General features: G+C 53.4%; 10 protein-coding genes across 10 annotated transcripts; 4 read left to right on the top strand and 6 right to left on the bottom strand.

The window, feature by feature from the left end:
- Positions 1 to 600: 600 nt before the first annotated feature.
- ASPZODRAFT_69585 (hypothetical protein) lies at positions 601 to 3,719 on the top strand (the record flags this gene model as incomplete). The annotated part of the gene is made up of 3 exons (XM_022729590.1): positions 601 to 834; positions 910 to 1,008; positions 1,077 to 3,719. The coding sequence occupies 3 exons, from the start codon at positions 601 to 603 to the stop codon at positions 3,717 to 3,719; spliced, it is 2,976 nt and encodes a 991-aa protein (XP_022580009.1).
- Positions 3,720 to 4,327: 608 nt separating this feature from the next.
- ASPZODRAFT_144127 (hypothetical protein) lies at positions 4,328 to 6,726 on the bottom strand (the record flags this gene model as incomplete). The annotated part of the gene is made up of 2 exons (XM_022724983.1): positions 4,328 to 6,390; positions 6,510 to 6,726. The coding sequence occupies 2 exons, from the start codon at positions 6,724 to 6,726 to the stop codon at positions 4,328 to 4,330; spliced, it is 2,280 nt and encodes a 759-aa protein (XP_022580008.1).
- A 144-nt stretch (positions 6,727 to 6,870) lies between these two features.
- Positions 6,871 to 12,333, top strand: ASPZODRAFT_134172 (hypothetical protein). Its single transcript, XM_022723455.1, has 5 exons — positions 6,871 to 7,271; positions 7,342 to 7,630; positions 7,693 to 10,539; positions 10,597 to 11,247; positions 11,306 to 12,333. Exons 1-5 carry the CDS (start codon positions 7,230 to 7,232, stop codon positions 11,944 to 11,946), a joined length of 4,470 nt encoding a protein of 1,489 aa, XP_022580007.1. The 5' UTR covers positions 6,871 to 7,229; the 3' UTR covers positions 11,947 to 12,333.
- A 24-nt stretch (positions 12,334 to 12,357) lies between these two features.
- ASPZODRAFT_134169 (hypothetical protein) lies at positions 12,358 to 13,994 on the bottom strand. Its single transcript, XM_022723454.1, has one exon. The coding sequence runs from the start codon at positions 13,879 to 13,881 to the stop codon at positions 12,487 to 12,489; it is 1,395 nt and encodes a 464-aa protein (XP_022580006.1). The 5' UTR covers positions 13,882 to 13,994; the 3' UTR covers positions 12,358 to 12,486.
- Positions 13,995 to 14,247: 253 nt separating this feature from the next.
- Positions 14,248 to 15,403, bottom strand: ASPZODRAFT_134167 (hypothetical protein). The gene is made up of 4 exons (XM_022723453.1): positions 15,072 to 15,403; positions 14,763 to 14,961; positions 14,522 to 14,676; positions 14,248 to 14,461 (listed from the first exon to the last, which is right to left on the bottom strand). Exons 1-4 carry the CDS (start codon positions 15,138 to 15,140, stop codon positions 14,420 to 14,422), a joined length of 465 nt encoding a protein of 154 aa, XP_022580005.1. The 5' UTR covers positions 15,141 to 15,403; the 3' UTR covers positions 14,248 to 14,419.
- A 341-nt stretch (positions 15,404 to 15,744) lies between these two features.
- ASPZODRAFT_69943 (hypothetical protein) lies at positions 15,745 to 18,237 on the bottom strand (the record flags this gene model as incomplete). Its single annotated transcript, XM_022729625.1, has 4 exons — positions 15,745 to 16,535; positions 16,583 to 17,472; positions 17,554 to 17,971; positions 18,021 to 18,237. The coding sequence occupies 4 exons, from the start codon at positions 18,235 to 18,237 to the stop codon at positions 15,745 to 15,747; spliced, it is 2,316 nt and encodes a 771-aa protein (XP_022580004.1).
- Positions 18,238 to 18,655: 418 nt separating this feature from the next.
- ASPZODRAFT_134164 (hypothetical protein) lies at positions 18,656 to 19,469 on the top strand. The gene has a single exon (XM_022723452.1). The coding sequence runs from the start codon at positions 18,764 to 18,766 to the stop codon at positions 19,427 to 19,429; it is 666 nt and encodes a 221-aa protein (XP_022580003.1). The 5' UTR covers positions 18,656 to 18,763; the 3' UTR covers positions 19,430 to 19,469.
- Positions 19,465 to 20,880, bottom strand: ASPZODRAFT_134163 (hypothetical protein). Its single transcript, XM_022723451.1, has one exon. It carries the CDS (start codon positions 20,805 to 20,807, stop codon positions 19,521 to 19,523), a length of 1,287 nt encoding a protein of 428 aa, XP_022580002.1. The 5' UTR covers positions 20,808 to 20,880; the 3' UTR covers positions 19,465 to 19,520.
- A 217-nt stretch (positions 20,881 to 21,097) lies between these two features.
- Positions 21,098 to 23,122, top strand: ASPZODRAFT_134162 (hypothetical protein). The gene is made up of 3 exons (XM_022723450.1): positions 21,098 to 21,254; positions 21,302 to 22,465; positions 22,524 to 23,122. Exons 1-3 carry the CDS (start codon positions 21,187 to 21,189, stop codon positions 22,633 to 22,635), a joined length of 1,344 nt encoding a protein of 447 aa, XP_022580001.1. The 5' UTR covers positions 21,098 to 21,186; the 3' UTR covers positions 22,636 to 23,122.
- ASPZODRAFT_134161 (hypothetical protein) lies at positions 22,608 to 23,529 on the bottom strand. Its single transcript, XM_022723449.1, has one exon. It carries the CDS (start codon positions 23,450 to 23,452, stop codon positions 22,724 to 22,726), a length of 729 nt encoding a protein of 242 aa, XP_022580000.1. The 5' UTR covers positions 23,453 to 23,529; the 3' UTR covers positions 22,608 to 22,723.
- Between the last annotated feature and the right edge of the window lie 151 nt (positions 23,530 to 23,680).

The raw sequence follows: 23,680 nt of genomic DNA, 5'->3' as shown, positions 1-23,680 counted from the left end.
GGTCTCTTCTTTTTTTATTGAATAAAACAAAAAAAAAAAAGAAACCAGAAAAAAGGAAACAAGAACAAAAGAGCTTCACACACAGTGACCATGGATGCTTAGGGCTTTGTTCTTGCTTAGTTCTGGCTCGGATGCGGAGAAGCTCCCAAGGTTGTCCAGGCCGTATCCTCCGAGCCTCCTTCTAGACCCTGCCTGTTGCCTGAATCTCAAGCGATGCCATCGACGCTGCCTGCACCTCTGATCCTGTCTTCGAGCTGCACACACGTCCTCTCCTCGCTGTCGTTGTTGTCGTTGCTGCCGCTGTTCCAGTCGACCTCGTCAATCCATCGTGTTCGTTAGCATGGCCCTCCAGAGCCAACCCTCCACGTTCCCGCCGCCTTGAGAGTTCTCGACCCTTTTTTTTTTCCTTCTCCCTCTTTCTCGCTCTCTCCCGCTCTCTCCCGCTCTGTCTTTCCTCTTTCCCATCCTCTTCGCCTGGATTGTGCGTCGAATCCCTTTGGATCAATACACGGGACCAATCTTCAACACTTGGTCCCCTCCGGGCTGCACCCTGATACATTTGGAACCGTTCGTCATCGATCGAGTCCCTCTAGAAGCATAATGCATCAACATCCCCGGTCCCCAGCGCCTACGGCGCCCGGCTTTCCTTCCAGGTCGAAGCAGACCTACCCGAGTGCCCACAGGGAACAGGTCTCCGAGCCGAGTCCAGACACGAGGACCAGTAGTACTGCCAGAGGTTTGGGGATCGACACGGGAGCAGAGCCGCAGGACCAGAGTCAGAAGACTACAGCCCCTGGCAAAGATGCTATTGTCAAGCTGAACCAGATCGTATCGGTATAGATCCCTCCTGCGCCTTCCATATTTAGCACAATACTTTGGAAAATGGCTGACCCGGCATCTACTGTATAGAATTATCATACCAAAGCGGCCTTGATCATCCTTCATTCCCGAGTCGAGCTTCCTCCTGCATTCGCTAAAGGTTCGACCACTCCCAAAGTTAATCGCTGGGTAGGTTTTCTTAGAAAGATAGCCGTATAAAGTTGTGCGCAGAAAGGCTGCTAACCCACATGTTCCAGTTCAACGTCGAGTTGGATGATACAGATGTTCTACGGGAACCCCTGAAGGTCTGGAGATCCTGTGATACCATAGAGAATCGGCCGCCGCCTTTGATAGTCGAAACGTATCTGGACGCCAAGGGGCTCACAAATAATCAAACCCTCGTCATCCTGGATGAGAATGGCAAGCGGTGGGATGTTCTCGAATCGTTGGCAGCTTCCCAGACTGCTCGACATCCCAACCAGGACGAAGTCATCCTGGAGCGCTGGAAGGTCGAACTGGGAGACTCCTCGAAACCGCTGCCAAGTGACTTGGGCGCCATCTTACCGACCGTCTACAAGAAGAGCATCGTTCTATTCCGCTCACTGTTCACCTACTCCAAGTTCCTACCGGCCTGGAAGTTCACCAAACGCAACGGAAAGGTGCGAGCGAATCCCGCCCTTCGCATCCGATACCGAATCTTGAATGGGAGCGCCCCCCCGGCGCCCTCCCACCTCGATACCTTGACAGTGCCCCTGCACGAGACAAGCGGCAAGGTGGTCGAGACCTATAGCTTCGGCGTCACCGACTCGCCTGCCGGTCCGTTCTCTGTTGAGGTCACCTACCGTACCAGTTGTGACTTCCGTGTTGATGATTCGGAAGCCCTGCTGAGTTCGCGCTTCATGGGCGCCGATGACGAGATCTTCCGCCCCTCCCTCCCTGCCGCTCACACAGACATCAGACCGCCACCACCTAACACAGAATCTGGATCACTCCCGATCGAGAAGAAAACCGTCGAGAATCCAGATCGCGCTCAGGCCTATGGGAGCTTATCAACCTTTCACCAGGTCGGCCCGACTACAGGAGCGAGCCCCATCTCTGCCCTACGAGCAGCTCGGGACTCGAGAGCCTCCTCCCCCTCTCCGTCTGGTTCGCCGTCTCGACGACTGCTGCCGGCCGCCAAAGTTGGACCCGCTGGCCGGGCCGCTGTGTTGGCGGGAGAGGGTAACCTCGCCATTGGTCGTCGTCCCTCAATCTCTTTCCAACCCTTCAAGGCTCCTCCGCTCTCTGCATCCCCGTCACTGGTAGATCCCCCACCGCTAGGTGTGTCGCCACGTACCGGATCGGTCCGTACACCCATCAGTACCTCATCAGACTCGCGAACCGTCAACATGGCCGCCTCCGCCCGTAGGCCGCTCTCCATGGTTGACGCCATCCCATCCTCCAATTCGGCATCCCCCAAGCCGGCCCCTATCTCGCGGTACAGCAGCTCGTTCAGCCATCGCCGGGGGCGTCCATCCTCGGGAAATGTGAACCGGATCGAGGACGACAATTCCAGCGGCAAGGCCAGTGCTTCCTCTAGCGCCCACCCAGGATCGGGTCTGCTGGCCGCCGACCCGACGGGAACCAGCGCCGAGTCCATCCATGCGGACGATGAAAATATCTCCGACTTTCTCAAGATGTTGGATCTGCGCAAGGACCTATTGAATCCCACCACATCCACGGCCCTCGATGCCACGGCCCGCCGAACGACCGCGGCGCTAACGCGGTTCCAGCGCATGCGGGACTCCAATGCCGCCCTCTCAGACTCCATGTCATCGTCTATGCACCTCCGTTCTTCTACCACCTCCAGCAAACAGCTCTCCGGCGTTCCTCCCATGGTCGCCGGTACCTCAGTCTCCACGGCCTCTTCCCCCGGCAAGCCCATCTCCCCTCATACCCCTCACACCCCTGCGATCCCTTCTCGATTGAGTTCCAACAGCATCGTCGAGTACGATCGCGACCCCCGTGGTAATCGACTGGTCCACGATGAGCAGGATTCGTCGCTGGAAGGGAACCCCAGTGACGAGACCACGGGCGAACGCAACTCCTCCGCCGCCAATGCCATTGATATCCCTACCTCGCCCCGTCCATTTGCACCCCCTTACCGTCGGTCCAGCTCCGTCGCGCAACGACGCTGCACAGCGACCGCCGATGAGGACGATATCTTCCCGTTCGGTATGCGCAGCGTCAGTCTCGGCGCGGGAGAACGTTCCCACCTGAGCCTGAGCGCCTTGCTCCGCCAGCAGGAATACGATAACGCCACTGCCCCGACGGAGGAGCCTCCGCCGCGAGAGTCGCATTCACCCTTGACCGTCGCCCGGCCATCGTACCGGGAGGAGTCCAGATCCTCGCAGCGCGGGGGCAATGGCGGCAGCACCCTTCCCGGCCCGACGGCAGCCTCATCCTCGTCCAATCCTTCTGGTTACCAGCCGCGATTCGCCTCCTTTCGTGGTCGGGGATCCTCTGGCGGACCGCACTCTCTCAGCTCTGCCTCGAGTAGTCTGGCGCGTGGACACGCCCTCCCGCCTCATCTAGCGGACCGGGAGTCCCACGACCGGGACGGCAGCGGAAGCAACAGCGGCAACAATTCTTCCACCATGGAAGCTCGCCGCGGCTCTGGCCAGCGGGCCGGGTCTGGGCGAATCTACGCCGCCTCAACGAATGCCTTTGACGAGGAGGAGCCCCTGCTCTTCGCCATGAGCGATTTTGGGGTCTCCCGGCGGAGCTTGGAAGAGAACCGTCACAGCAGCGCCGAGACAACCACCACCACCACCACCACAGGCTCAAACAACCAGGCCACTTCCCGCCGGGGGAGTGGCCGGCGCAGCACGGGTCTACCTAACTTCCACGCATGGCCTTGATCCCTTCTTATCCGTCTGTCTGTTGTCTGTGCCTTGCATTTCGGTGTTTGCTTTCTTTACTTTCTTCAAGGTGATATTCATTCCCCTCACGCTTTCTCTTTCTTCGCATTGTTTTATATTGACTTTTGTTTGTTTGTTTTTTCTTTCTTTCTTTTCTTTTCTTCTTCTTGGGAGGCCTGCGTCGTATAGACTGATGTCACTGTACCCTGCGATTATGATTCATCATCAGCCTGGGCATAGAGATGCACTGATTTTTTCTTTTTTTTTCTTTTAATTTTCTTCTCTTTCTCTTCTTCAAGATGCTTTCTGGACAGGATTCCCACCATCTGCACATGAGTTTGATATGACTTTATCTATTCGTCTTTTTTGATTTGGCTACTTTTTGTTGATTTTTCTTGTCTTTGATAACTCGTTCGAATACTGTTGGGACTCTGGTTCTGGGAATGGCGAAATGGTTAGGGTATCATCTTGGCAGATAATGAATATAAATTGCCACTTGGTTAGTAGTGACAGGAGTAGTTAAAGAGTTGTGAGAGTGAACAGATAGATGTAATTTAGGTATACTTTTTTCCAAGACGCCAGTAAATGCAAACAGACTATACACACTCCTACATGCGTCGAAAGGTATTCCCCGAGGCACTTCTCCGCTCCTTGGCTCTGAAGCCAGCACCGGCGGTGCTTGTCGGCCTCTCTGACTCAAACCGACCAGCGCCAAATCGACTCTTACCCTTACCCCTCCCAGCGGGGGTGAAGGTGACTTCCTTCTCGCCGACGCCGCCGTTGGAAACGCCCCGACGAGCGGGCCTCTCTCTGCTGCGCATGTTCTGTGCGCGGGATCCGAACGAGTGGTCACGGGCCGAGCCTGAGTGTGCGGACGATGACGAGACTTGCATGCGTGGCTGGTGGCCGGAGCGTTTGTAAGTGCTTGAAGAGATTTTGCCGGCGGAAGAAGACGTAGCCTTGGGCTTCGGGGGCCGGTAGCCGTTTCTATCGTTGTTGTTGTTTTTGTCGTCGTCGTCAGAGTCGCTGTTGCTATCGTCCGAGTCCGAGCTGGATCCCTTGCCTTGGTCCATTTCTTCTTGCTCGACGGCTGTGAGGCCTCGCTCTTTCCTCTCGGACCGGTCGGGGACCGTCGTGCTAGGGTTGAGCAGCTGGAACTCATGCGAGGTCTCGTCCACGGCGAATTCCTCGTCCTCGAACAGTTGCGCGAAACGGGTATCGCGTAGAAGACCTTTGCTATCGGTAGCTGGGGCGTCTGCCATGGTCGCGTCATTGTTGCTGTTGCTGTTGTTGTTGTTGTTGTCATTGTCGTCGTCGCCGCCTCGTTCGAGAACCCGCTTAGCCCTCCGGCGTTCGTTCTTCTCCTCCACCTCCAGAAGTTTCTCGGCCAGTCTCTTGTTGACCTTGACGGCCGCCTTCTTCTTGCCGCGGATGCGACTCTCGCGCTCCTTGTCGATCTTGTCCTTGACACGTTTGGCACGCTCCTCCTCCCAGATGTACGGGTTGGTGATGAGCCGTGCCTCCTCGTACAGGCGCTGCGCCACAAAGTATCCGTGCATGTACGGGCGCAGCAGGTTGGTCCGGCCGATCAGGTGCTCCAGGTTCAGCGTCCGCAGCTGGGGGATCGTCAAGAACTTGTAGTTGTCGTAGACCGAGCCAGCCTGGCTACTAGTGAACGCGCTTGGATCGTTGGGATCCTCGGCCATCTCTTCCACCAGGTTGTCCAGGAATGAACACCATTTGGGCGCTGGTCCCAGCTGGGGGATGAAGAAGGAGTGTTGCTGGCGGCCCTCGTTGGCGGTCAGCAGCATACCGCTGTCCTTACACCACGCAACTGAGTTGATGTCCACCGCCGGCTCCACAGACGTCCACGGCGTGCCATCACGCGGGTCCCAGATCTTAATAATCCGCTTATCCGAGGACATGATCTTCGGATCCATAGTCTGCTCACGAGATGAGGTGGATGGCTGGAGGAACTTGAGCGTGTGGATGGGGAACCCGTAGCCCTGGTCCTTCTTGAGTAGTGGCATGGGAGACCGGAGATCGTAGAGATGGATCAGCCCGTTCGAAGACCCGGTACCAAGGGTGAGACCAGAACGATGGAATTCCAACGCCGTGATGCCCGACCGGCTATCGCTCGGCGTCGCCTGTGTCGGCGGGAGCAGGATGCCCGCCCGGCCTTTCGCTCTGGGATCCCACAACTCGACCGTTCCGATCGATGTGCCAAACGCAAGGAGATTATGACTCTCTTCCGCAATCGCACCGGTATTCACCGCTCCCGTGTTGATTCCTCCCTGCAACGCACCCGCACCCGCCGAGGTCAAGTCGTCTCCGCCCACATCCACCTCAAAACTCCGCATGTAGCGGCCCATCTCCAAGTTGAGCCGGAACACCTCACCCATCCCATCTTGGTTGACACCCACGGCCGGAATCAACGCCTCCGTGGACTGCCGGTCATAGACCAGGTCTCGTCCGTATCGCGGGAGCCTCGTAGTATAATGACACCCTGACGGCGTGTGAAACTCTAGAGACCGGTCGGACTGCAGATGGAGCGATTTCGAGTAGTCCGACGACAGAAGGATAAACGTTGTGTTCAAAGCCACCGTATGCCGTGCCCACGAGAGCGACAGCTGCGGCAGGTAATGCGTATGAATCTGCGGTTTGTATGTTCCTGCCAAAAAAAAAAAAAAAAAAAAAAAAAAAAGTCATCGTCAGCCGTTCTGTTCCTCTGCCTTGCTTCTTTCCCACCTGCTCATCTCTCCTCGTCTCTCCTCATCTCTCCAACCATACCTGTGCTCATCACCCACTCCCCATCCTCACTGACGCGAATACACTGGCTGGCTTCTTCAAACTCAAAGTCCTGCAGCAACTCCACTCGATTGGCATACTCCGGATCGTCTTTCAGACTGCGCTTGCGCCGTTTAGCCAGCCATTCTGGAAGCGGCCGCGCGGTGTTCGACCCCGAGATCGTATACACGGGCACCTCTGACTGGTTTGACAGCTTCATCTCGGCTGTGATGCGCTCTGTTGGCCGCCTGGTTTCGACGGGAAAAAAAGTTTCGAAATTCGCGATAAGATGCTGCTCACGTGACGGTCCCCTGCGGAGGCGGCGGGTGGCCCGAGCGTTTCCCGACCTCCGACAGCAACGATTGACGACTGCTGCTGCTGGACGTCCCAGGGAGATGCCCAGCGCCTGCCGTTGCCTGTCTCTGGACGTCTAAGTGTGTTTTGGCGCCTCTTTTCGTGTTGCTTGCGCGCCAGGGATTCTTGGTTGCGCACAGAAATACCGCCTCTCCGCGACGTCTGGGGCGATGGCCTCGGGAGGTTTGTTGACGTGCTGCTCGCTGACTGCCAGCACGCTGCCCTAAACTGCGGAGGAACCCCCCCTTTCGCTTTCGTTATTTATATATTGGGGTGTGCCAGAAATGAATTCGAGCCTGGATCCGGAGGCGTTCTTTGCTATCTACCACAGAGCAGACCGAGCGCGTGTGTCGAGGACTCAGGCGAAAGATGGACTTTCCTGGCGGTGCAACCACGAACATACGTGTTATTGTAGGTCCATCGAGCGCCCCGGTTGGTAGAGAGCGTTTGTGGAGGTTATGCTGACCAACACTTCTTGCAGGATGGATTTTCTACAATTTACTGGAGAATATATACGGAAGAGCTGACGATAGCAAGCCACGCGCCAGAGGTGCCGGCGAACGGATTGACCATCCTGAAGCATCTCAGTCGGTTAAAGGATCTTGAGCTTCGACTACGGAATTTAGATTGCCTTGTGGCATGCCTTCCTCGCCGATTGGGCCTCTGGGTGTTTTCCGCGACCCCGGATTTTGAAAGCTTGAGCTCTCTATATCTTGCTGGCAACCAGGATGGATCGAACAGACTCCATGTGGATTCGTCCACCCTGAGAGGTAGGAGATCTGCCCATCCATGCTCTTTCCAACTGTCTGTTTATTGATTTTTGAGTAATCAGTTTCGGCCTCCGGAAACGCAACGTCTCACGACCTGATGAGGAATTTGTCTGCAGAACCTCAACCCCCTAGTACGAATAATGGAGCTCCGCAAAAGCCTCAAGCCGCGCAAGCTCCGGCTAGACGGATAGACAGCTATAGTGGCTCTGCTGCGATTTATGCTACCTTTGTTTCAGCGGTGACAGGCGCCATCAGCCTGCAACTAGTTCGACGCCATGGTGCGATTCCCCTGGGCTCTCGAACGCTGTTCACCGCGGTAGAGCAGAACGGCTACGAGAGCCCGCAGATCGCAAATGATGATCCTGCCTCGGTTCCTTCACTTACAACCCTCCAAATCCAACTGACCCCTATCGGCAAGGTTATTGTCTCGTTCCAGTCGGTAGGGCAGATGGGTATCACGCGCCTTCTCAACGTGGACTCGAAGGCTACAGACCTCCTAAATGCACCCATAGGTCTGGATCTGTGGCTATCTCCAAACGGTACCGTGGCTCGACTGACTGCTGTCGGAGTCGATAGGGCTAATATTCCTTCTCCTACTCTCTCAAGCATGCAGGGTGCGGGGAAGGACAGCTCCTTCATCACACCGATGGCCAAACGCAACTTGTGGAAATCAAACGTGCTGGGATGGCTTGGGAATTTCGGCCTTGCCCTCGGTTCTCTTGAAGAGGAATTATGGGTGGAGGTGGAAGTCTTCGATTCCTTCTACGCTCGATTGGCTGGCGAGTCTACGTCTGCTCTCCCGTTGAAACGTTTTCTTTGGCCTGCTAGGTATTGCTTTAGAAGAACAGCTTCCGATTTATCCCCATCATCTTACGGAGCATCCGATGGTTTCTCGCTCCTTGATGACCCACTGGATTTTGCTCAGCGGTGGTTCTCATCGGTGCCCAACTCCATACAGGAAGTCATCGCGTCGGACCCTTCCATCCATTCCGAAGAACATTCCCAATCAAAAAATCAGGCTTTGACATCACCAAAGGCGGAATTGTCTGATGGAGTGGAAAGCCTCTCCCGTACAGCAGAATACCCCGATCTATCCACGGCAACTCTTGTCTATCCCACGCCACCAGATGGTGCCCTTTCTGTAGGGGTAAATGTGCCTCACGGACCGGAAACCCTTCATGAAGAACCTACCCTCAATCCACCACACTTGTTAAATCGGCCCCAAGGCCTGGGCGACCCTCATGGTTATCCAGATGACAGTGCTATTCAAGGTTTAAATCCGTCTTCGAACCTTGCAATAGGCTCAGGTCTGTATGACGGCGACGACGACGAAGACTTGTTCGGGGAAATGAACGACAAGAACTTTGGATCCAAAGGAATCAGTGATGCTGATTTCAGCTTCTTCGACAACCCAGGTTTCGATGACATGGGGGAGGATGTCACTCAGTCTGAAGACATGTTGGAACCCCCCAAAGCCGATTTTGAACTGGAAGACGCCATGCCAGATCCCCCCTCAGAAGTTGATTCAATCCATGAAATGGAGGTGCAGAGCTCACCTGCTTGTCCTACTCCTACAGCGCAACCGGAGCCCCTGGAAGAAGCTAGCGAACCAAGTCCTGAGGAGGATCGGCAACACCATGACGAGACAAGACAGACAATTAGCCCCCCGTTAAGTCCTGTTGAGGTCAAGAAAATTCTTTTTGCGGGAGAGGAGCAAATCGGCAATCATTCGACGGGGCGTAAACAGAGCCATTACGATCCGGTGTTGTTCAGACAGAATCTCCAAGATTGGAATGAGAAATATGGTGTCGAAGGAAAATTCATGTCAGCAGTTGGTACTGCTTTCCCTTCTGAAGCAGCCCATACGACCAAAGATATTCCCACAATTGGCCTTCCACCAAGAAGCAAATCCCTCGCCTCCACCAAAGATTCTTTAAAGATACAAGGCCCCTCTCCAACCATTGCTAGGCCTCCTGTGCGTTCCGATTCTGTTTCCAGTGCCGGAACGAGTGATAGCAGCGAGGAGGTGCCCTCGGAGGCCGAAATTTCCCCTGTTACTCTTGCCACTTTGAAGAGAAAGCGTGCACACTCCGATTCCGGCGAATCAGCAGCCTCTTCGTTTGGGAAATCCTCCGTCATGCCTGACCAAGATCCAGCGATGCAGAAGGCCGGCGATTCTATATTTCTGGGCAATTTTCTGTCATTATTATTGGACTGGTCATTGATGGGCTACTTTTCTGTTTCTAACAGTCAAATATCTCCTGCGTTGCTACGCAAAGAAGATCAGATCCACGTCGCACAAATATTGGTTGATCAAATAACTCAATCCTCATTAAACCATGCCCTTGATGGGCGCATTAGTTTGTCTGATCTCGAGAATGACTCGTTTTCCCTTCGCACCGTCTTCGAGGAGCCAATTTTTGGTGGCGAGATTGAAAGACTCGATTTGAAGAGCTATGTTTCGTTGCAGGAAAGCAGCACAGCTCCGAACACGACAACTGACCCGAATACAGCTCGCCAGAGCACACCAAACATCCAACGAAAGGAGCCAGGGAAAGTGGCTATATCTAAACTGCCACTACCTCATTTGCGCCTCCGTCGTGGCCAAGATTTTATGGAAATTCTGCCACCTGGGGTTGCTTTCTGGGAAACATTTGGATTAGAGCCTGCCTATGGCCCTAAGGATGTCTCCGCATATTGTATCCATCCTCACATTGCACCGGAGGCAGCAGATGCTTTCTTGGAACGTTTAGGGTTGCTTTATTCAAGATGTGGTCTGGGAAAACACGTCCGAGGCGACAGATGCAAGAAATTCGAGCAGGGTCTTGGATCATGGAATGTCAATATGTCTGGTGACTCGGATTATTCATCCGTAATGCATTTGTTAATGGCGTTATGTGAAGAGCTAGGTATGTTGTCTCCTACATTTAACAAGTCTGGACTGCGAATTGACATTTGGCTACCAGGAACTGCTTTCTTACAAAGTCCACAGACCAAGGAAAATCTGGTAATTTATATAATCAACCCCTTCAGCCATGCTGTCGCCTTGACCGACATCTGTTGGGCCTTTTGGCACCTTCTTCAGAAGTACGTCTCCGAGGCAAGTCGCCAAAATATACGCCAACTTGACGAGATCATGCTCCAAGTTATTCCCATGGATTTCATTGCATCGTCCGAGTCACTCGTCGTACCTACCCAGTCAGAGTATCTTAGCCTGGCACTAGAAGTGTACAGCCGGTGCCCGCTCAAGGACTCGCGCTTGAGTCTAGTCAATGCTACACCCCCTATACTCCTTGCTGAAAATTCCCCGAAAACCATCAATTTTAGGCTCGCCGCAGAGGCGACATCGCCCTTGCAAGAAGCGAAGAGCCTGCATCTAGCCTATTCGAGGAGCTTGGACCGGCGATGGATCACCGTAGCGTGGTCCGACAGTACGGGTTCTTTCCAGAGGACCATGTCATACTGTCTACGCTTTCGTGGATCGACTGCTGCAAGATCTCTTTCGGAGGTACGTGGTGAGATTTGGGGGGCAACCAAGACTATCATGGAGAAAACCCAGGCACGTTGGCGACTGTTGATTGCCAATACAGACCCTGTGGAGCAGGAGGAAATCGATGGTGAGCTGTCTTCTTTTTTTTTATGTCTACTTGTGCTTACTAATGAATGATATTCTAGTGTGGGTTAATCTGATTGATCAATACAACCAACATCGATCATTGCCTTTGGAGCTGGTTATCTTGAATGTCAATCCTGTCCCGGACCTCCATCTTGAACCACCTTCTCTTCCCTTATATACGAACATTCTACACCCGCACACATCATCCACTCCTGTTACCACACCCCTTCCCTTACCCAACGCTCTTTCGCCGGATCCTCTGGGGAATGCTGCTACCACACCAACAAATAGTGGCAATAACCCTGTAAACGCCGCGACGCCCACAGATGGTCTTCCTGAACCGGAGTCCGAGTCTTTGCTCACAGACATCTGTGATGAATCCTGGGCGCTCATCCTGTCACATCGCCTTAACTACTCGCCGCATTTGACTGAATACCGGCCTGCGTTAGCTAGCGGACATCTCCTTCGTCGAAAGGGCCCTGCTGACAACGAGGGCGTGTTTGCTGCAAACGTGAATCTGGTCTACACGCAGCGGCCCTATACATCATATGACTTGCTTCTTCGAGAGATCATTGGCATGTATCGTGATCTTACCACTCTTGCCAGGGCTCGTGGCACCCGAAGTGCGCAACGAAGCACCCTGCCATGGCATGTTGCGACCGCAGTCCGCGCCCAAGAGCTGCTGAGCTACGTCTTGTAAACAACTCATGACCCTTTTTTTTGATGTTCCCCTTTTGCTTATTGTCTGGTGTCCTTTTTTCAAGATATACATGTGGCGTTCACGGCAAGATACGTTCCATAGCTGCCTAAGCCATGGCTTTATGAAGTGTACTATATTATATTTAGTCGTCATCATTGGCGGGGATTTTCAGAGCTAGATCATATATACCACCAGCAAGGAGGGTATCTCTTTTTATCTATTAGGGCGCAAGGCTGTGTGATTCTGATAAACTGATACTGGTTAGTTCAGCTGCATAGGCCTTGGTTGTTCTGGCATAGCTTTTGCGACCTCGGGAATATATATATAAGAGAAATCGTCTCGACGGTACCAGTGGCACTGGTCCATTTCTATGAATATTAATACTGGATCCATACAAGAAGGTAAAAATATCATCCAATCTAATCGTTCTATAACATAGCCTAGTAGTAAACAAGGGCCAAATTTTTTCTCCAACACTGTGGATGGATATATTGTGTCTATAAGTAGTCAATTCTAGGTCTAGGCTTACTGGAATGTCAATCAATACTCGTCTCTGAATACCATGACTCTCTCTATCTCCTCGCCATTCTCATCCTCCTCTTTCCAGGCGCGCCACATACCCCCGCAGTTGAAGTCGAAGACGACCTTCCCACGGCGGCATCGAGGACCCGCGCCGGCAGTAGAGGAGTGGGCAATGTCTTGCTCGGCCTCGGCCTCGATGCCGATGATCCCGCCCATGCCTTCGCCTGTCTTGCCCCATCGTCTCCCTGCAGACCGTTGCAGTTCACCTCCCGGCCCTGCAACGGCTGTGACGGCCTCGGCTAGCGACATGGGGGAAGACGAGGGCGCCGAAAAGCGCAGCATGGCTGCTGCGGAGCGGACGGCGGCGGTGCGTAGGAACGAGTCACCATTGCCGGTGCCGGACATGGCGATGGCCTTTCTTCTGGTGCGCACCGCCGGCTGTTTCTCGGCTGAATATGAAGATGAAGGGGGAACTGGTCGGGCTGTATAGTATGCGGGTGGTGGTGCATCTCGTAGGAAAGAAGGCAGACAGTCTCCAAATAAGGATTGAGCTTCAGCTAGATACCACCGAGAAGCAGCAGCAGCAGTCGTAGTAGGACTAGCTTCACGGGATCTATTCCCGAAGTCGCACGGTCTGTACGCCATGCCAGCTTCAGTGGCAACCTGGTAATCAGAATCGAAAGCTTCAGCCCAGAACCCTGCGCCGAGAGTCGGCGTATCCCCAATCCTGCCGGGAGTCTTATTTGTCAAGCCGCCCGTCGACGTCGCAACAGCCAACCCACCCCATTGATCGAGACAAACGCACCCGACCGTCCCCTGGCTCATGGTGATGGCCTCCTTTTCTCCACGCAATCCCCGCAGATGCTCGTCCCACCGCCGCTGCGTCCAGAACCACTCGTCCGGCATGAACTCGAGCCCCCAGTCGCGCGCCAGCTCCTCGACAAAAGGCCCTACGGTCTGGGAATGCATATTCCCCCCGTCGGAATTGGGTATCCCGTCCACATCGTACCCGGTGCGCAGGAGCGATTCCCTCGCCAGCTGGATTGGATGCCGGACATTCTTCACCCCCATCACGCCAGCGCCCCGTTTGATACCCCCCGGTTGCTCCTCTTGGATGTGTTCGGGGTGCACGCTCGTCACCATCACAGAGGCCTCCATCTCGATCGTCCCCGCGGTAGTGAACACGCTCCCCCGCCCGCAGTTGAACAGCTCGTCGTCTTCCATGAGAGACACAGCATGTACCGCTGCATCGAGGGCGGTAGCGCCCTGTTTCAACAGCTCGTCTGTTGATCGGAGATAGGATAGGAGCGAGGCATGGTACGCTGCATATAGAGACGGGGGCAGCGTGGAGCGGTGGATCCCTCCTGCGCCGCCGTGCAGGATCAAGGCCGGTTTAAAGGTGGGGGACGGCATTGCTGGTCTAAAAACAGTGATAAATATGGAATCGGTTAGTATAATTAATCGAGTACCTGGGTAGTTATTTTGAGACGTTGAAGGCGAAGTGGTCGGTGTTGTTCTGATGCGGAGTAATCTTATCTTGACCTGGGCATTAGTAAGGCTCCTCCTATCTACCACCTACCACAAGGCAGCACTGCAAGATTATAATCTAGTTTATCACATTAACCTGATATTCCATTAATGTACAAGTTCATCCCACAGGAGGTCTGCAGGGTTAGAGAAGAGCCATGATATGCAAAAAGAAGAGAAGAACACAAAAGAGGAAAGAAAATAAAAAAGGCCATGGCTGCCGGCAAATACAGTGCTCCAGGACTTTTTCGAGAGCAGGAACTGGAACTGAAGAAACAAGGAACTCTATGCCATGTCTTCGATGATGAATGGACCGGACCCAACACCTGAGAAGAGATATTCGAGATGATATATGAAGCGATGCAAGGCTGACGGACGAGAAGTGAAGTGGAGGGTTGCGTTTTTTTTCTCTTTCTTTCTGTTTTTACATAACTGCTTTGCCCTCTGACGGGGGAGGCGGGGGAAGCTATACACAATTAGTATGTTATATATATATATATATATATATATGGAAAAGGATACTCACCTCTAATTTCGTGTTGTCGGCCATCATCCGCTGGAACCCAATACCGACACCCTCGATGACACCCAGGAAGACAGCACACATGATAGCCGAGTTCCGGGCAGCCTTGTAACCGCCACGAATAGCCAGAGCACCACCCGTGAAGAAACCGGCAATGACTAAAATCGTTAGAACTTGAATATGAAGGGCTTATCTCCCTCCGAAGACATGGCTGGTTTGTCCCCTGGAGCGGGCGTTGACGTACTAGCATTGTATGGGTCCTCCTTCTTCCGGATCCCCTTGATCGCACAGTCGAACGTCGAGAACATACCACCCCAAACACCGAAGTTACCGCCCAGCACCGGTGCGCGGGCCTTGATCGCTGTGAGGGCGCCTATCCGTCGCTCGCCGTAGGGGCTGTTTCTGAATCCCTTGACACCGTGCCAGACTGCACCACCGATGGCCTAAAGAGTTGGCGAATTAGCAAGAAAGGTAAAAGATGAAAGGTAGAGATGGATGCTTGAAAAGGAAGACGGATGGATTGAAGGGATTAGGATGGATTGTTTGGACGTACACCCATGCAGAAAGCGCCTCCAAAGTCGCTGAGCGCAACCCAGGGACAGGGATCTCTGGAGTGATCCATTTTATCGAGCTGTAGAATAGATGAAAAAGTAGAGATAAAGCCAAGCTATGCTCGACTTCTCCTGTTGGGATTCGTCGAAGTGACTGTTGGAGGGAGCGAGTAGACGCGGTCGAGAAAAACCTGACTGTCGGTTGTTCTCCTTTCTCTAGACAAGGCGAGAGGAGAGATTAGAGAAGCAGAAGCGACGATGGATGAGAGGCAGAGGTAGGTTAGATGACGGTGAAAGACTCGACTGTTTGGATCGCAGAGAACCAACCCGGGCAATCCTCACTTTTAAGTGACCAAGTCTTTTTGGCTTTTTCGCGGCCGCCCAGAAAACGTGACATCGGAGCAGGACGGGGAGTCACGTGCAGATAACCAAATGCGGCAAGGGCTGGTGGCCTTAGGCTGAAACCCTCCGCAAACCCGCATCGCCACCGCAGAGTTTTGCAGGGAAAGTTCGGGGACAGGGATCAAATTTTTTTTTCCTGCTTTCTATTTGATCTAATTTTCTTTTTCTGATCGGCCGATATTCGGTTCTTACCGGACACTACGGCTTGGTTATGATGCTACTCCAAACCCTACGGAGTATGACTGCCGCTATCGCACACCAGAAGGTTACTATTCAAGGAGGTAGATTCCAGATGAAGTTCAGCGACCCCCCCTCATATGCGGAGAACTGCCCCCCACTGCTAATTCCAAAGGGAGCCATGGATGGGTCGAACGGGAGGGACAGCCAGTCATCAGCCTCCATGTCGTTTAGCGGGAGGAAGCCTATTTCGCCTATGTTTGGATTCGAGAGCTCGTGTTCTGAGAGGGGCGTATGACTACTACCAAAGTTGCTGTTCACATTGCTCTCCTCTCTCAGCATCGGCGGTCCCATTGAGGACGGCCGGGTGGGAATGCGGCTGTTTCTAGTATTCGTCGAGGATGTAGTGGCGAGCAGACCGCGACGGAAACGCGAGACGTGCGTTTCGAGCAAGCCGGCAAAGCGCGAGCTCAAATGGACGTCATCGATGGTGTTTGCACGCAGGGCATGGATGGTCTGGTCGAGCAGATCGAGCGATTCGCGTAGTTTCGCTTGCCGTGTGCCCAGGCTCAGCGCTTTCATCAGGAAGATCGAGGCGCTGGTGGCGCGCAGGTAGATGCGCACGGGACAGAAGCGCAGCGCGCCAGACTGCCCCAACTGGAAGACTTGATGAAGGATCTGGCCGCACCCGTCGATAACTTCTTGGATGTATTCGTAGTCGATCGGGTCAATGTTGAGCGGGCCCATGTCGTCCATACTCGCGCTCTTCTCCGTGTCGACGTCAGTGAGCATCCGCTCCACCACGGCCTGCATCCCGACGGAGTGCGTATACAACCGGACAAAATGGTACTCGATGAAAAGGTCATTGTAGAATGCTTTCCCCTGGACTGGTTTGCTGGTTAGATGGGAAACCGTAAAAGGGGGGACAACATACGTTGTGGCTGGAGATGTTTCTCCTTCCACTGTTGTAGAAGCGAACGGAAATGATCAAGGATCCCTACGTAGCGCCCGCTCTGGAGCTGCTGCCGGGCAAAGGCAGCTGAAGGAAAGAACATGTCCGTGACAGATTTGGCGAGTTTAGTCAGATCCATCCACGAGTCCATGAACTTCAGCCATTCATGTCCGAGCTGACACTGTCGGCGCGTCTGTCCACCGAGAATGGCGTGGCTGAGGCTCTGCGGCATGGGAGATATGCATCCGATTTTCCAGGCCAGCTGGTTGATGTAGACGTACAGCAGCCGCTGTACTCGCTGTCTCCGCAGTCTGATCTGATCGCTCGGATAGCCTTCGTACCCTTCCGCGCAGCATCGGTCATTCTCTTCAGTCTCATATACACCTAGTTCGTTGGCGAGAGATAAGGCAGACCCCAGCAGCATCCAGGACATCTGGTCTGATCGTTTTGCCGGTTCGACGATATCCTCTACCCACCGATCTGCCGAAATATCTGTACTCAGTTCGTGCGAGGCAAGGTTCGTCTCCGGATCCCATGCATCTCGTTCCGGAAAATGCAGGGACCGAGGGTGCCATTCAGACATAAGCAGCAGGGCTTCGATAGAACCGATGGACCGAATAGTGAATTTCGAGGACTTTCCCTGGCCGAAAGTAAGCCTCATGACGAGGTGTTGGCAATGCTGCCACAGCCGATGGTGGATGAAGAAGTTTCTTGACTGGCCTCCCGCACTGGGTAACACATGGTATCGCGAGGAGATCATCAAGACGGTACAGCAGAGGAGCTGGTCACAGGTCACCAGCCAACGGTGGTTACTGTGGTCTGCATAGAAGTCGGTCAAAATAGGCGAAAGAGGATTCATATTTGAGAAGAATCTAAGTCAGTCAGTGTCAGTAAGACCTCATTATGAAGACACGCATTTAAAAAAAAAAAAGAAAAGAAAAGAACGTACATACAAATCTATTAATGTCACAGCCTCCCTAGCCGTAAGCCACCCCATCCTGATAAACTGACACGCCTCCCAGGTCTTGAGGACATCTCTGCGCGCATCCGCGGTATCTGGTCGGCGCACGACCCCGGTTGAACTACCGTAAGATGCCAATGGACTGTCGGAAACAGGACCGAGCAAAGACGCCTGCGCATCTGGCGTCTGGTCGCCGAGTCGGTCTGGCTCTGAATCCTGTTCGTGTGCCGTTGCCGCCTCGAAGAGGATATTCAACGCATCGTTTCCGCTCGAGACGACGGTACGCATCATGGAGCTCGCCAGGGAGGCACTCTGCTGCCGAGGACGGTCATGGTGGATAGGCTCGTAGACAGTATCTCCATCAACAGTATCTGTCGTCGAGTGTCTTCGATTTGGATCTGAAATCTGTTCTGCACGGTGTTAGGAACAGGAAGATGCGCAGGGTGAATCAAATCAGACGAGACGAACCCGTCCTTTTCCTCTCCCACGCCCTCCTCTCACTGAAGACACACCTCCGCTGCTCCCTCCGACAACGCGCACAGGGCGGCCCCAGGGCAAGTCCATCCGGCCCTGTGCTCAGCTCGCACTTGGCCTTGCGCTGTCGACAGGAGAGACACGCCTTGTAGGCGCGCTGGTACTCGCGCGATCCGGTTCTGCGGGGACGAGTGATGTCCATGGCATTATGAAGTATCCAATCAGAGAAGAAATTTAATAATCAGTCGCGTCTGTTTGTCGGTCGCCCGGTCTGCGTCTAGTCGAATTCATTCCAAAACAACCAGGGAGAAACAAAGTGGATGTGAGACAGCCGGTCTTTTCCGGGGAATAGCCGGTGTATGCTTAGTCATTAACATAAGACAAACATAACTGTTGTATAACTATCTGCATACTCTACTACTGCGTCATGATTACTTTGACTTTTGTTATTAAAAGTACTATCAGGCTGAAAAAGAGATACAGAAATATGCTTTATGCTTATACTTGAGACCCATAAAGCAGTGTCGGAACAATTCCGCGACTTAACAGACACAACTTTTGCTCTGTACTTTGTAGTCAAAGCTAATTAATATATGTAAACATGATAATATCCGATACCAGCCGATACTTCTATTAAATATGCTGGGTATTGGTCTAATGTTGAGTGTATACTCTTGCTAGAAGACATTTGATATACCCCTTAGCAATATACATATTAAAGGACCACCATGAAAATCACGCTCTACACCTACTTCCGCTCCTCTTGCTCTGCTCGCCTCCGAATCGCCCTCGCCCTCAAGTCTCTCCCCTACACCTCCCTCCCCGTCAACCTGTTGAAAGATGAGCAAAACTCCCCGTCTCATCTGGCGATAAACCCGTCTGGCACTGTTCCAGCCCTGGTGATCGAAAATCCTGGCCGTGACGATGCTGTCGTCATCACGCAATCCCTCGCGGCGCTGGAGTACCTGGATGAAGTCTCCCCTTCGGTGAAACTGCTTCCTGACAACGCCGAAGAACGAGCGCTCGTTCGGACACTGGTGGGAATCATCTCCTGTGACGTGCAGCCCGTGACGAATCTCCGGATTTTAAAGCGTGTTGCACCCCTAGGAATGGACAGGAGCCAGTGGTCGAAGGATTTGATCCAGGAGGGGTTCCGCGCGTACGAGACGCTCGTTTCCAAGTCCGCAGGTCTATTCAGTGTCGGCGATAGGATCACTCTCGCGGACGTGTGTTTGATTCCTGCCGTCTGGGGTGCGGAGAGGGTGGGTGTCGATCTTGACGAGTTTCCGACCGTCAAGGCGATCGCTGAACGCTTGGAGAAGGAGGATGCGGTGAAACAGGGACACTGGAGGACGCAAGAGGATACCCCCGCGGAATTCAAGATGGATATTTAGGTTACAAGTGTCTAGGTAGATGATCAATGATAACTGTATCCATTTTCATATATCTAGTACTAGCTACTGTCATTATCAGGTATTTCGGCTTCTAGACAACATGAGCAGGCAGAATCGTGCCAACACAATCCCCAAATCCCACGTAGCTACCCTCCTCGCCCGCTGTGCCACGGAGAATTGCCGTATCCCCATCTTCCAGGAAGATTCGCTGCGATCCGTCCGCCAGCGTGATCGGGTTCTTCCCTCTTGTCTGCTCGACGAGACTCCCCTCAGCACCCGACTCGGTGCCGGAAATGGTCCCGCTGCCCAGCAGATCACCAGGGTTCATATTACAGCCCGTGATGGTGTGGTGGGCCAGCATCTGCGGAAAGGAAAAGAGAAGGTTTTTCGCGTTGGAGCGAGAAACCACCGTCGAGCTTCCCTGCGCGGTCTTCAGCTCAAACTCGAGCGGGATGTCGTACGCGTTCACCGCACGTTTCTCCCGCAGATAGGGGAACAAAGACTCGCGGTCGCCCGGCTCCAACCCGGGAGCACGGAAGGGCTCCAGAGCGTCTAGTAAAACTACCCAGGGAGTGATGGTTGTGGCAAAGTTTTTGGCACAGAATGGCCCCAGCGGCACGTATTCCCACGCCTGGATATCGCGCGCCGACCAGTCATTCATCAGCACCAGACCGAAAATATGATCCTCCGCCTCGTCAATAGGCACAGGTTCGCCCATCTGGTTCGGTCGAGACACAAACGCCGCTAATTCAAGCTCGATGTCCAGTCTCTTGCTGGGAGAAAACACCGGCACCTTGGGAGTGGCGCTCGGGTTCGTCAGGATCTGCCCGTTTGGCCGCCGGATGGGCGTCCCCGAGACGACCACCGACGATGCTCGGCCATGGTATCCGACTGGCAAATGCTTATAATTGGGCTGCAGAGCATTGTCGGGTCCGCGAAGAATCACACCAAGGTTGTACGCGTGGTTCAGACCGGCGTAGAAATCCGTGTAATCGCCGATCTGAAGCGGGAGGTGGTTCGTCACCTCCGACAGAGGGAGAAGAGCCTCCTTCTGTAGCACCGCGTTGTTCTTCAGTACCTGTGGGTACGAGGTGTCGTCCCTTAAGACATTCTGCAGGTACTCGCGGACCTGACGGTGCACAGGACGGCCCAGAGCAGCAAAGGCATTTAGAGTCGGTTGTTGAAACACATCTAGATGGCGAGCAAAGTCTGTCAGCGGAGAGAAACCCCCGGAAGATGCGAACACGCTCAGGTCCAGCGCGTAGTCTCCGATGGCGATGGCTGGGACATGAGCTGTGCTTTTGGCGGTAGAGATAATGCCAAAGGGGATATTGGCGAGAGAGAAGGGAGACGACTTGGAGATCGAGAGCCAGGACATTCTGCGATAGATGATCAGAAACGATTAAAAGAATAAGATACAGACAAAAAAAGAGATTACTGGAGTTAAGAAGTCAACGAGGGGTTAATTAACAGCCAGGATAATTCTGCATACTCATAGAGACGGGGCGGAAAAAAGCCGCATCCCCGCGTATTACCGGCTATTCGAAGCTGCCGCGCGGAACCCCGCAAAAATTCCGCCTTTCCCCGCAAGGAAAGAGCGGATAGAAGCGCTTGCCTGATTGATCGCCTCAGGCTTGCAGAGAGCTTTATATGTCAGTCTCAGTCATTTGTTCTTTGCTTTCAAACAACGTTCCCATGATTTATTGCTCGACTATTCTATCAGAACCTTCTATCTTACTAGACGACTTGCTCTAAGCATGCCAGGCACGAAATTCTCTCACCCCGACTCCTATCAGTACCTTACCGGGTTCGGGTCATACCACGAGTAAGACATCTTCCACCTGACAATAAGGATTACTGCTAACTGTTCAGAACGGAAGCAATCGAAGGGGCTCTCCCTGTCGGACAAAATTCTCCCCAGAAGGCTCCGTACGGCCTGTATGCGGAAAAGCTGTCCGGAACCGCCTTCACGGCGCCACGACACGAAAACAGCCAGACATGGGTGTACCGTATCCTGCCTGCGGCAGCGCACCAGAACTTTGTGGCGGAAGATGCAAGCTCGTACCATACGCGAATGACCACCGAGGCAAGTAAATTGCACCATATCCCCAACCAGTTGCGCTGGGACCCATTTGACCTCGACGAGACGGTGGATTGGGTCCACGGACTGCATCTGGTTGCCGGGGCTGGGGACCCGACGATGAAGAGCGGGCTGGGTATCCTGCTCTACGCTGCAGGAAAAGACATGGGTTCGGAAGCGTTTTACTCGGCTGATGGCGACTTTTTGATTGTACCGCAACACGGGGTGTTGGATATCCAGACCGAGCTGGGGAAGCTCGTTGTACGCCCAAATGAGATCTGCGTGATCCCGCGTGGTGTGAGATACCGTGTTACTCTCCCCGCGGGTCCCGTCAGAGGTTATATCTGTGAGCTCTACCAGGGTCACTTTCAACTTCCCGAGCTGGGTCCCATCGGATCCAATGGTCTGGCAAACGCACGGGATTTCAAAGCCCCTGTGGCAGCCTTTGACGACGATGAAGGAATCCCATCAGAGCATACTCTCTACAGCAAGTTCAATAACAACCTCTTCTCTGCGAAACAGAATCACACGCCCTTCGATGTCGTGGCCTGGCACGGCAACTATTATCCCTACAAGTACGATCTAGGCCGTTTCAACACCGTTGGCAGCATCTCCTTTGATCACCCGGATCCCTCTATTTTCACGGTCCTCACTGGTCCATCCGATCACGTTGGGACGGCCATCGCCGACTTTGTCATCTTCCCTCCTCGCTGGCTCGTCGCCGAGGGCACCTTCCGCCCGCCCTGGTACCATCGCAACACCATGTCAGAGTTCATGGGTTTGATCACAGGGAACTATGATGCAAAGACCGGCGGCGGGTTCCAGCCGGCCGGTGCTAGTCTACACAATGTGATGAGTGCCCATGGCCCGGACTCGGATGCGTTCGAAGGCGCCAGCAACGCCGAATTGAAACCACAGAAAGTCGGCGATGGCAGTCTAGCTTTTATGTTTGAGAGGTAAGCAGTTCTTATTACGCAAATATTCTTTACAATGATCTAAAACTTATACCGATAGTTGCCTCATGGTCGGCGTGTCCGAATGGGGTCTCAAGACCTGCCAGAAGGTACAGGAGGAATACAACGAGCATAGCTGGCGGCCTCTCAAGCGCCATTTCAAAAGACCATAGTTATATGGATGTTATAGCAACAATCTAATAATAGCGTAGTTATACTTGATGAGATCTATATATTTATATTTATATGTATAGAGTACACCTAGTAATAACTTTGAATCTCCTCCTTCAAGGCCTCCTTCACAATCGCCCCGCACATCTTCGCATACGGATTCGTCTGCACAGCCAACTGCTGGGCGATCTTATTCCCATATCGGCCCCCGAAGAAGAAATCCCTGCTCGCCATCTCTTCGAGGGTATCGGCCCCTACGCTCTGGAGCTTTGCTGGACAAACCCGCCTCGTATCACTGAAGGGCATCCGTTTGGTCTTTGCAGCTTTGAGAAGTAGGTATCCCCGGTGGGTATGGGAATCTGCCAGGAGCCGTGCCTGGAGAGGAGAGAGGGGGTCGGCAGGTTTGGGTGTTGCGAGGGAAATCACCTCGCCTAGATCGGCGAACAAGCAGGAAATAACATCTGAAAGATCGGTTTCTTCTTTTCCTTCTTCTTGTCCCTCAAGTAATAGTCTATATGCTTGTGCTCTGTTCGCGTATGCCGATGGGTATTTAGGATTTTCTGCAATGAGGGCCGAGAGGGCTTGGATAGCAGACTGGATAGTAGCTGGTTCCGTTGTCCCGGTTGACGATGACTCGGGCTGTAAGGGTCGGATGATCTCAAGCTCACGAGATTGTAACTTTGCGAGTTCTGTCGGATCGAGGCCAAACGAAGGTAGCGTCGAGTTGATTTCGACCGCGGCCGAGGGGGAAGATTCGGCGTCGAAGAGGGCCTGGAGGACGGCGGCGTCGTTGGTGCTTAGGTCAGGCTGAGATACCATATTGTAGTAGTAGTATACTATGTATTAGTTATGTTTATTGATGATACTGGCATAGTTTGTCATTTGTGAGTAGAATAGTAGGTGTCATGAATGATATAACTAAGGAAGGAGTTGATATCTCGGCTGGATGCGGGTATTTGAACTATCCGATAACTAAGTATGCTCCGCTAGATACCCGCCAACACCCATTAACACCCGCCAAGCTCCCATAATACCCGGGTCTACGTT

Source organism: Penicilliopsis zonata (genome assembly GCF_001890105.1).
Source record: "Penicilliopsis zonata CBS 506.65 unplaced genomic scaffold ASPZOscaffold_11, whole genome shotgun sequence".
Classification (NCBI taxonomy): domain Eukaryota; kingdom Fungi; phylum Ascomycota; class Eurotiomycetes; order Eurotiales; family Aspergillaceae; genus Penicilliopsis; species Penicilliopsis zonata.
This window is presented reverse-complemented; position numbering and strand designations above follow the sequence as displayed.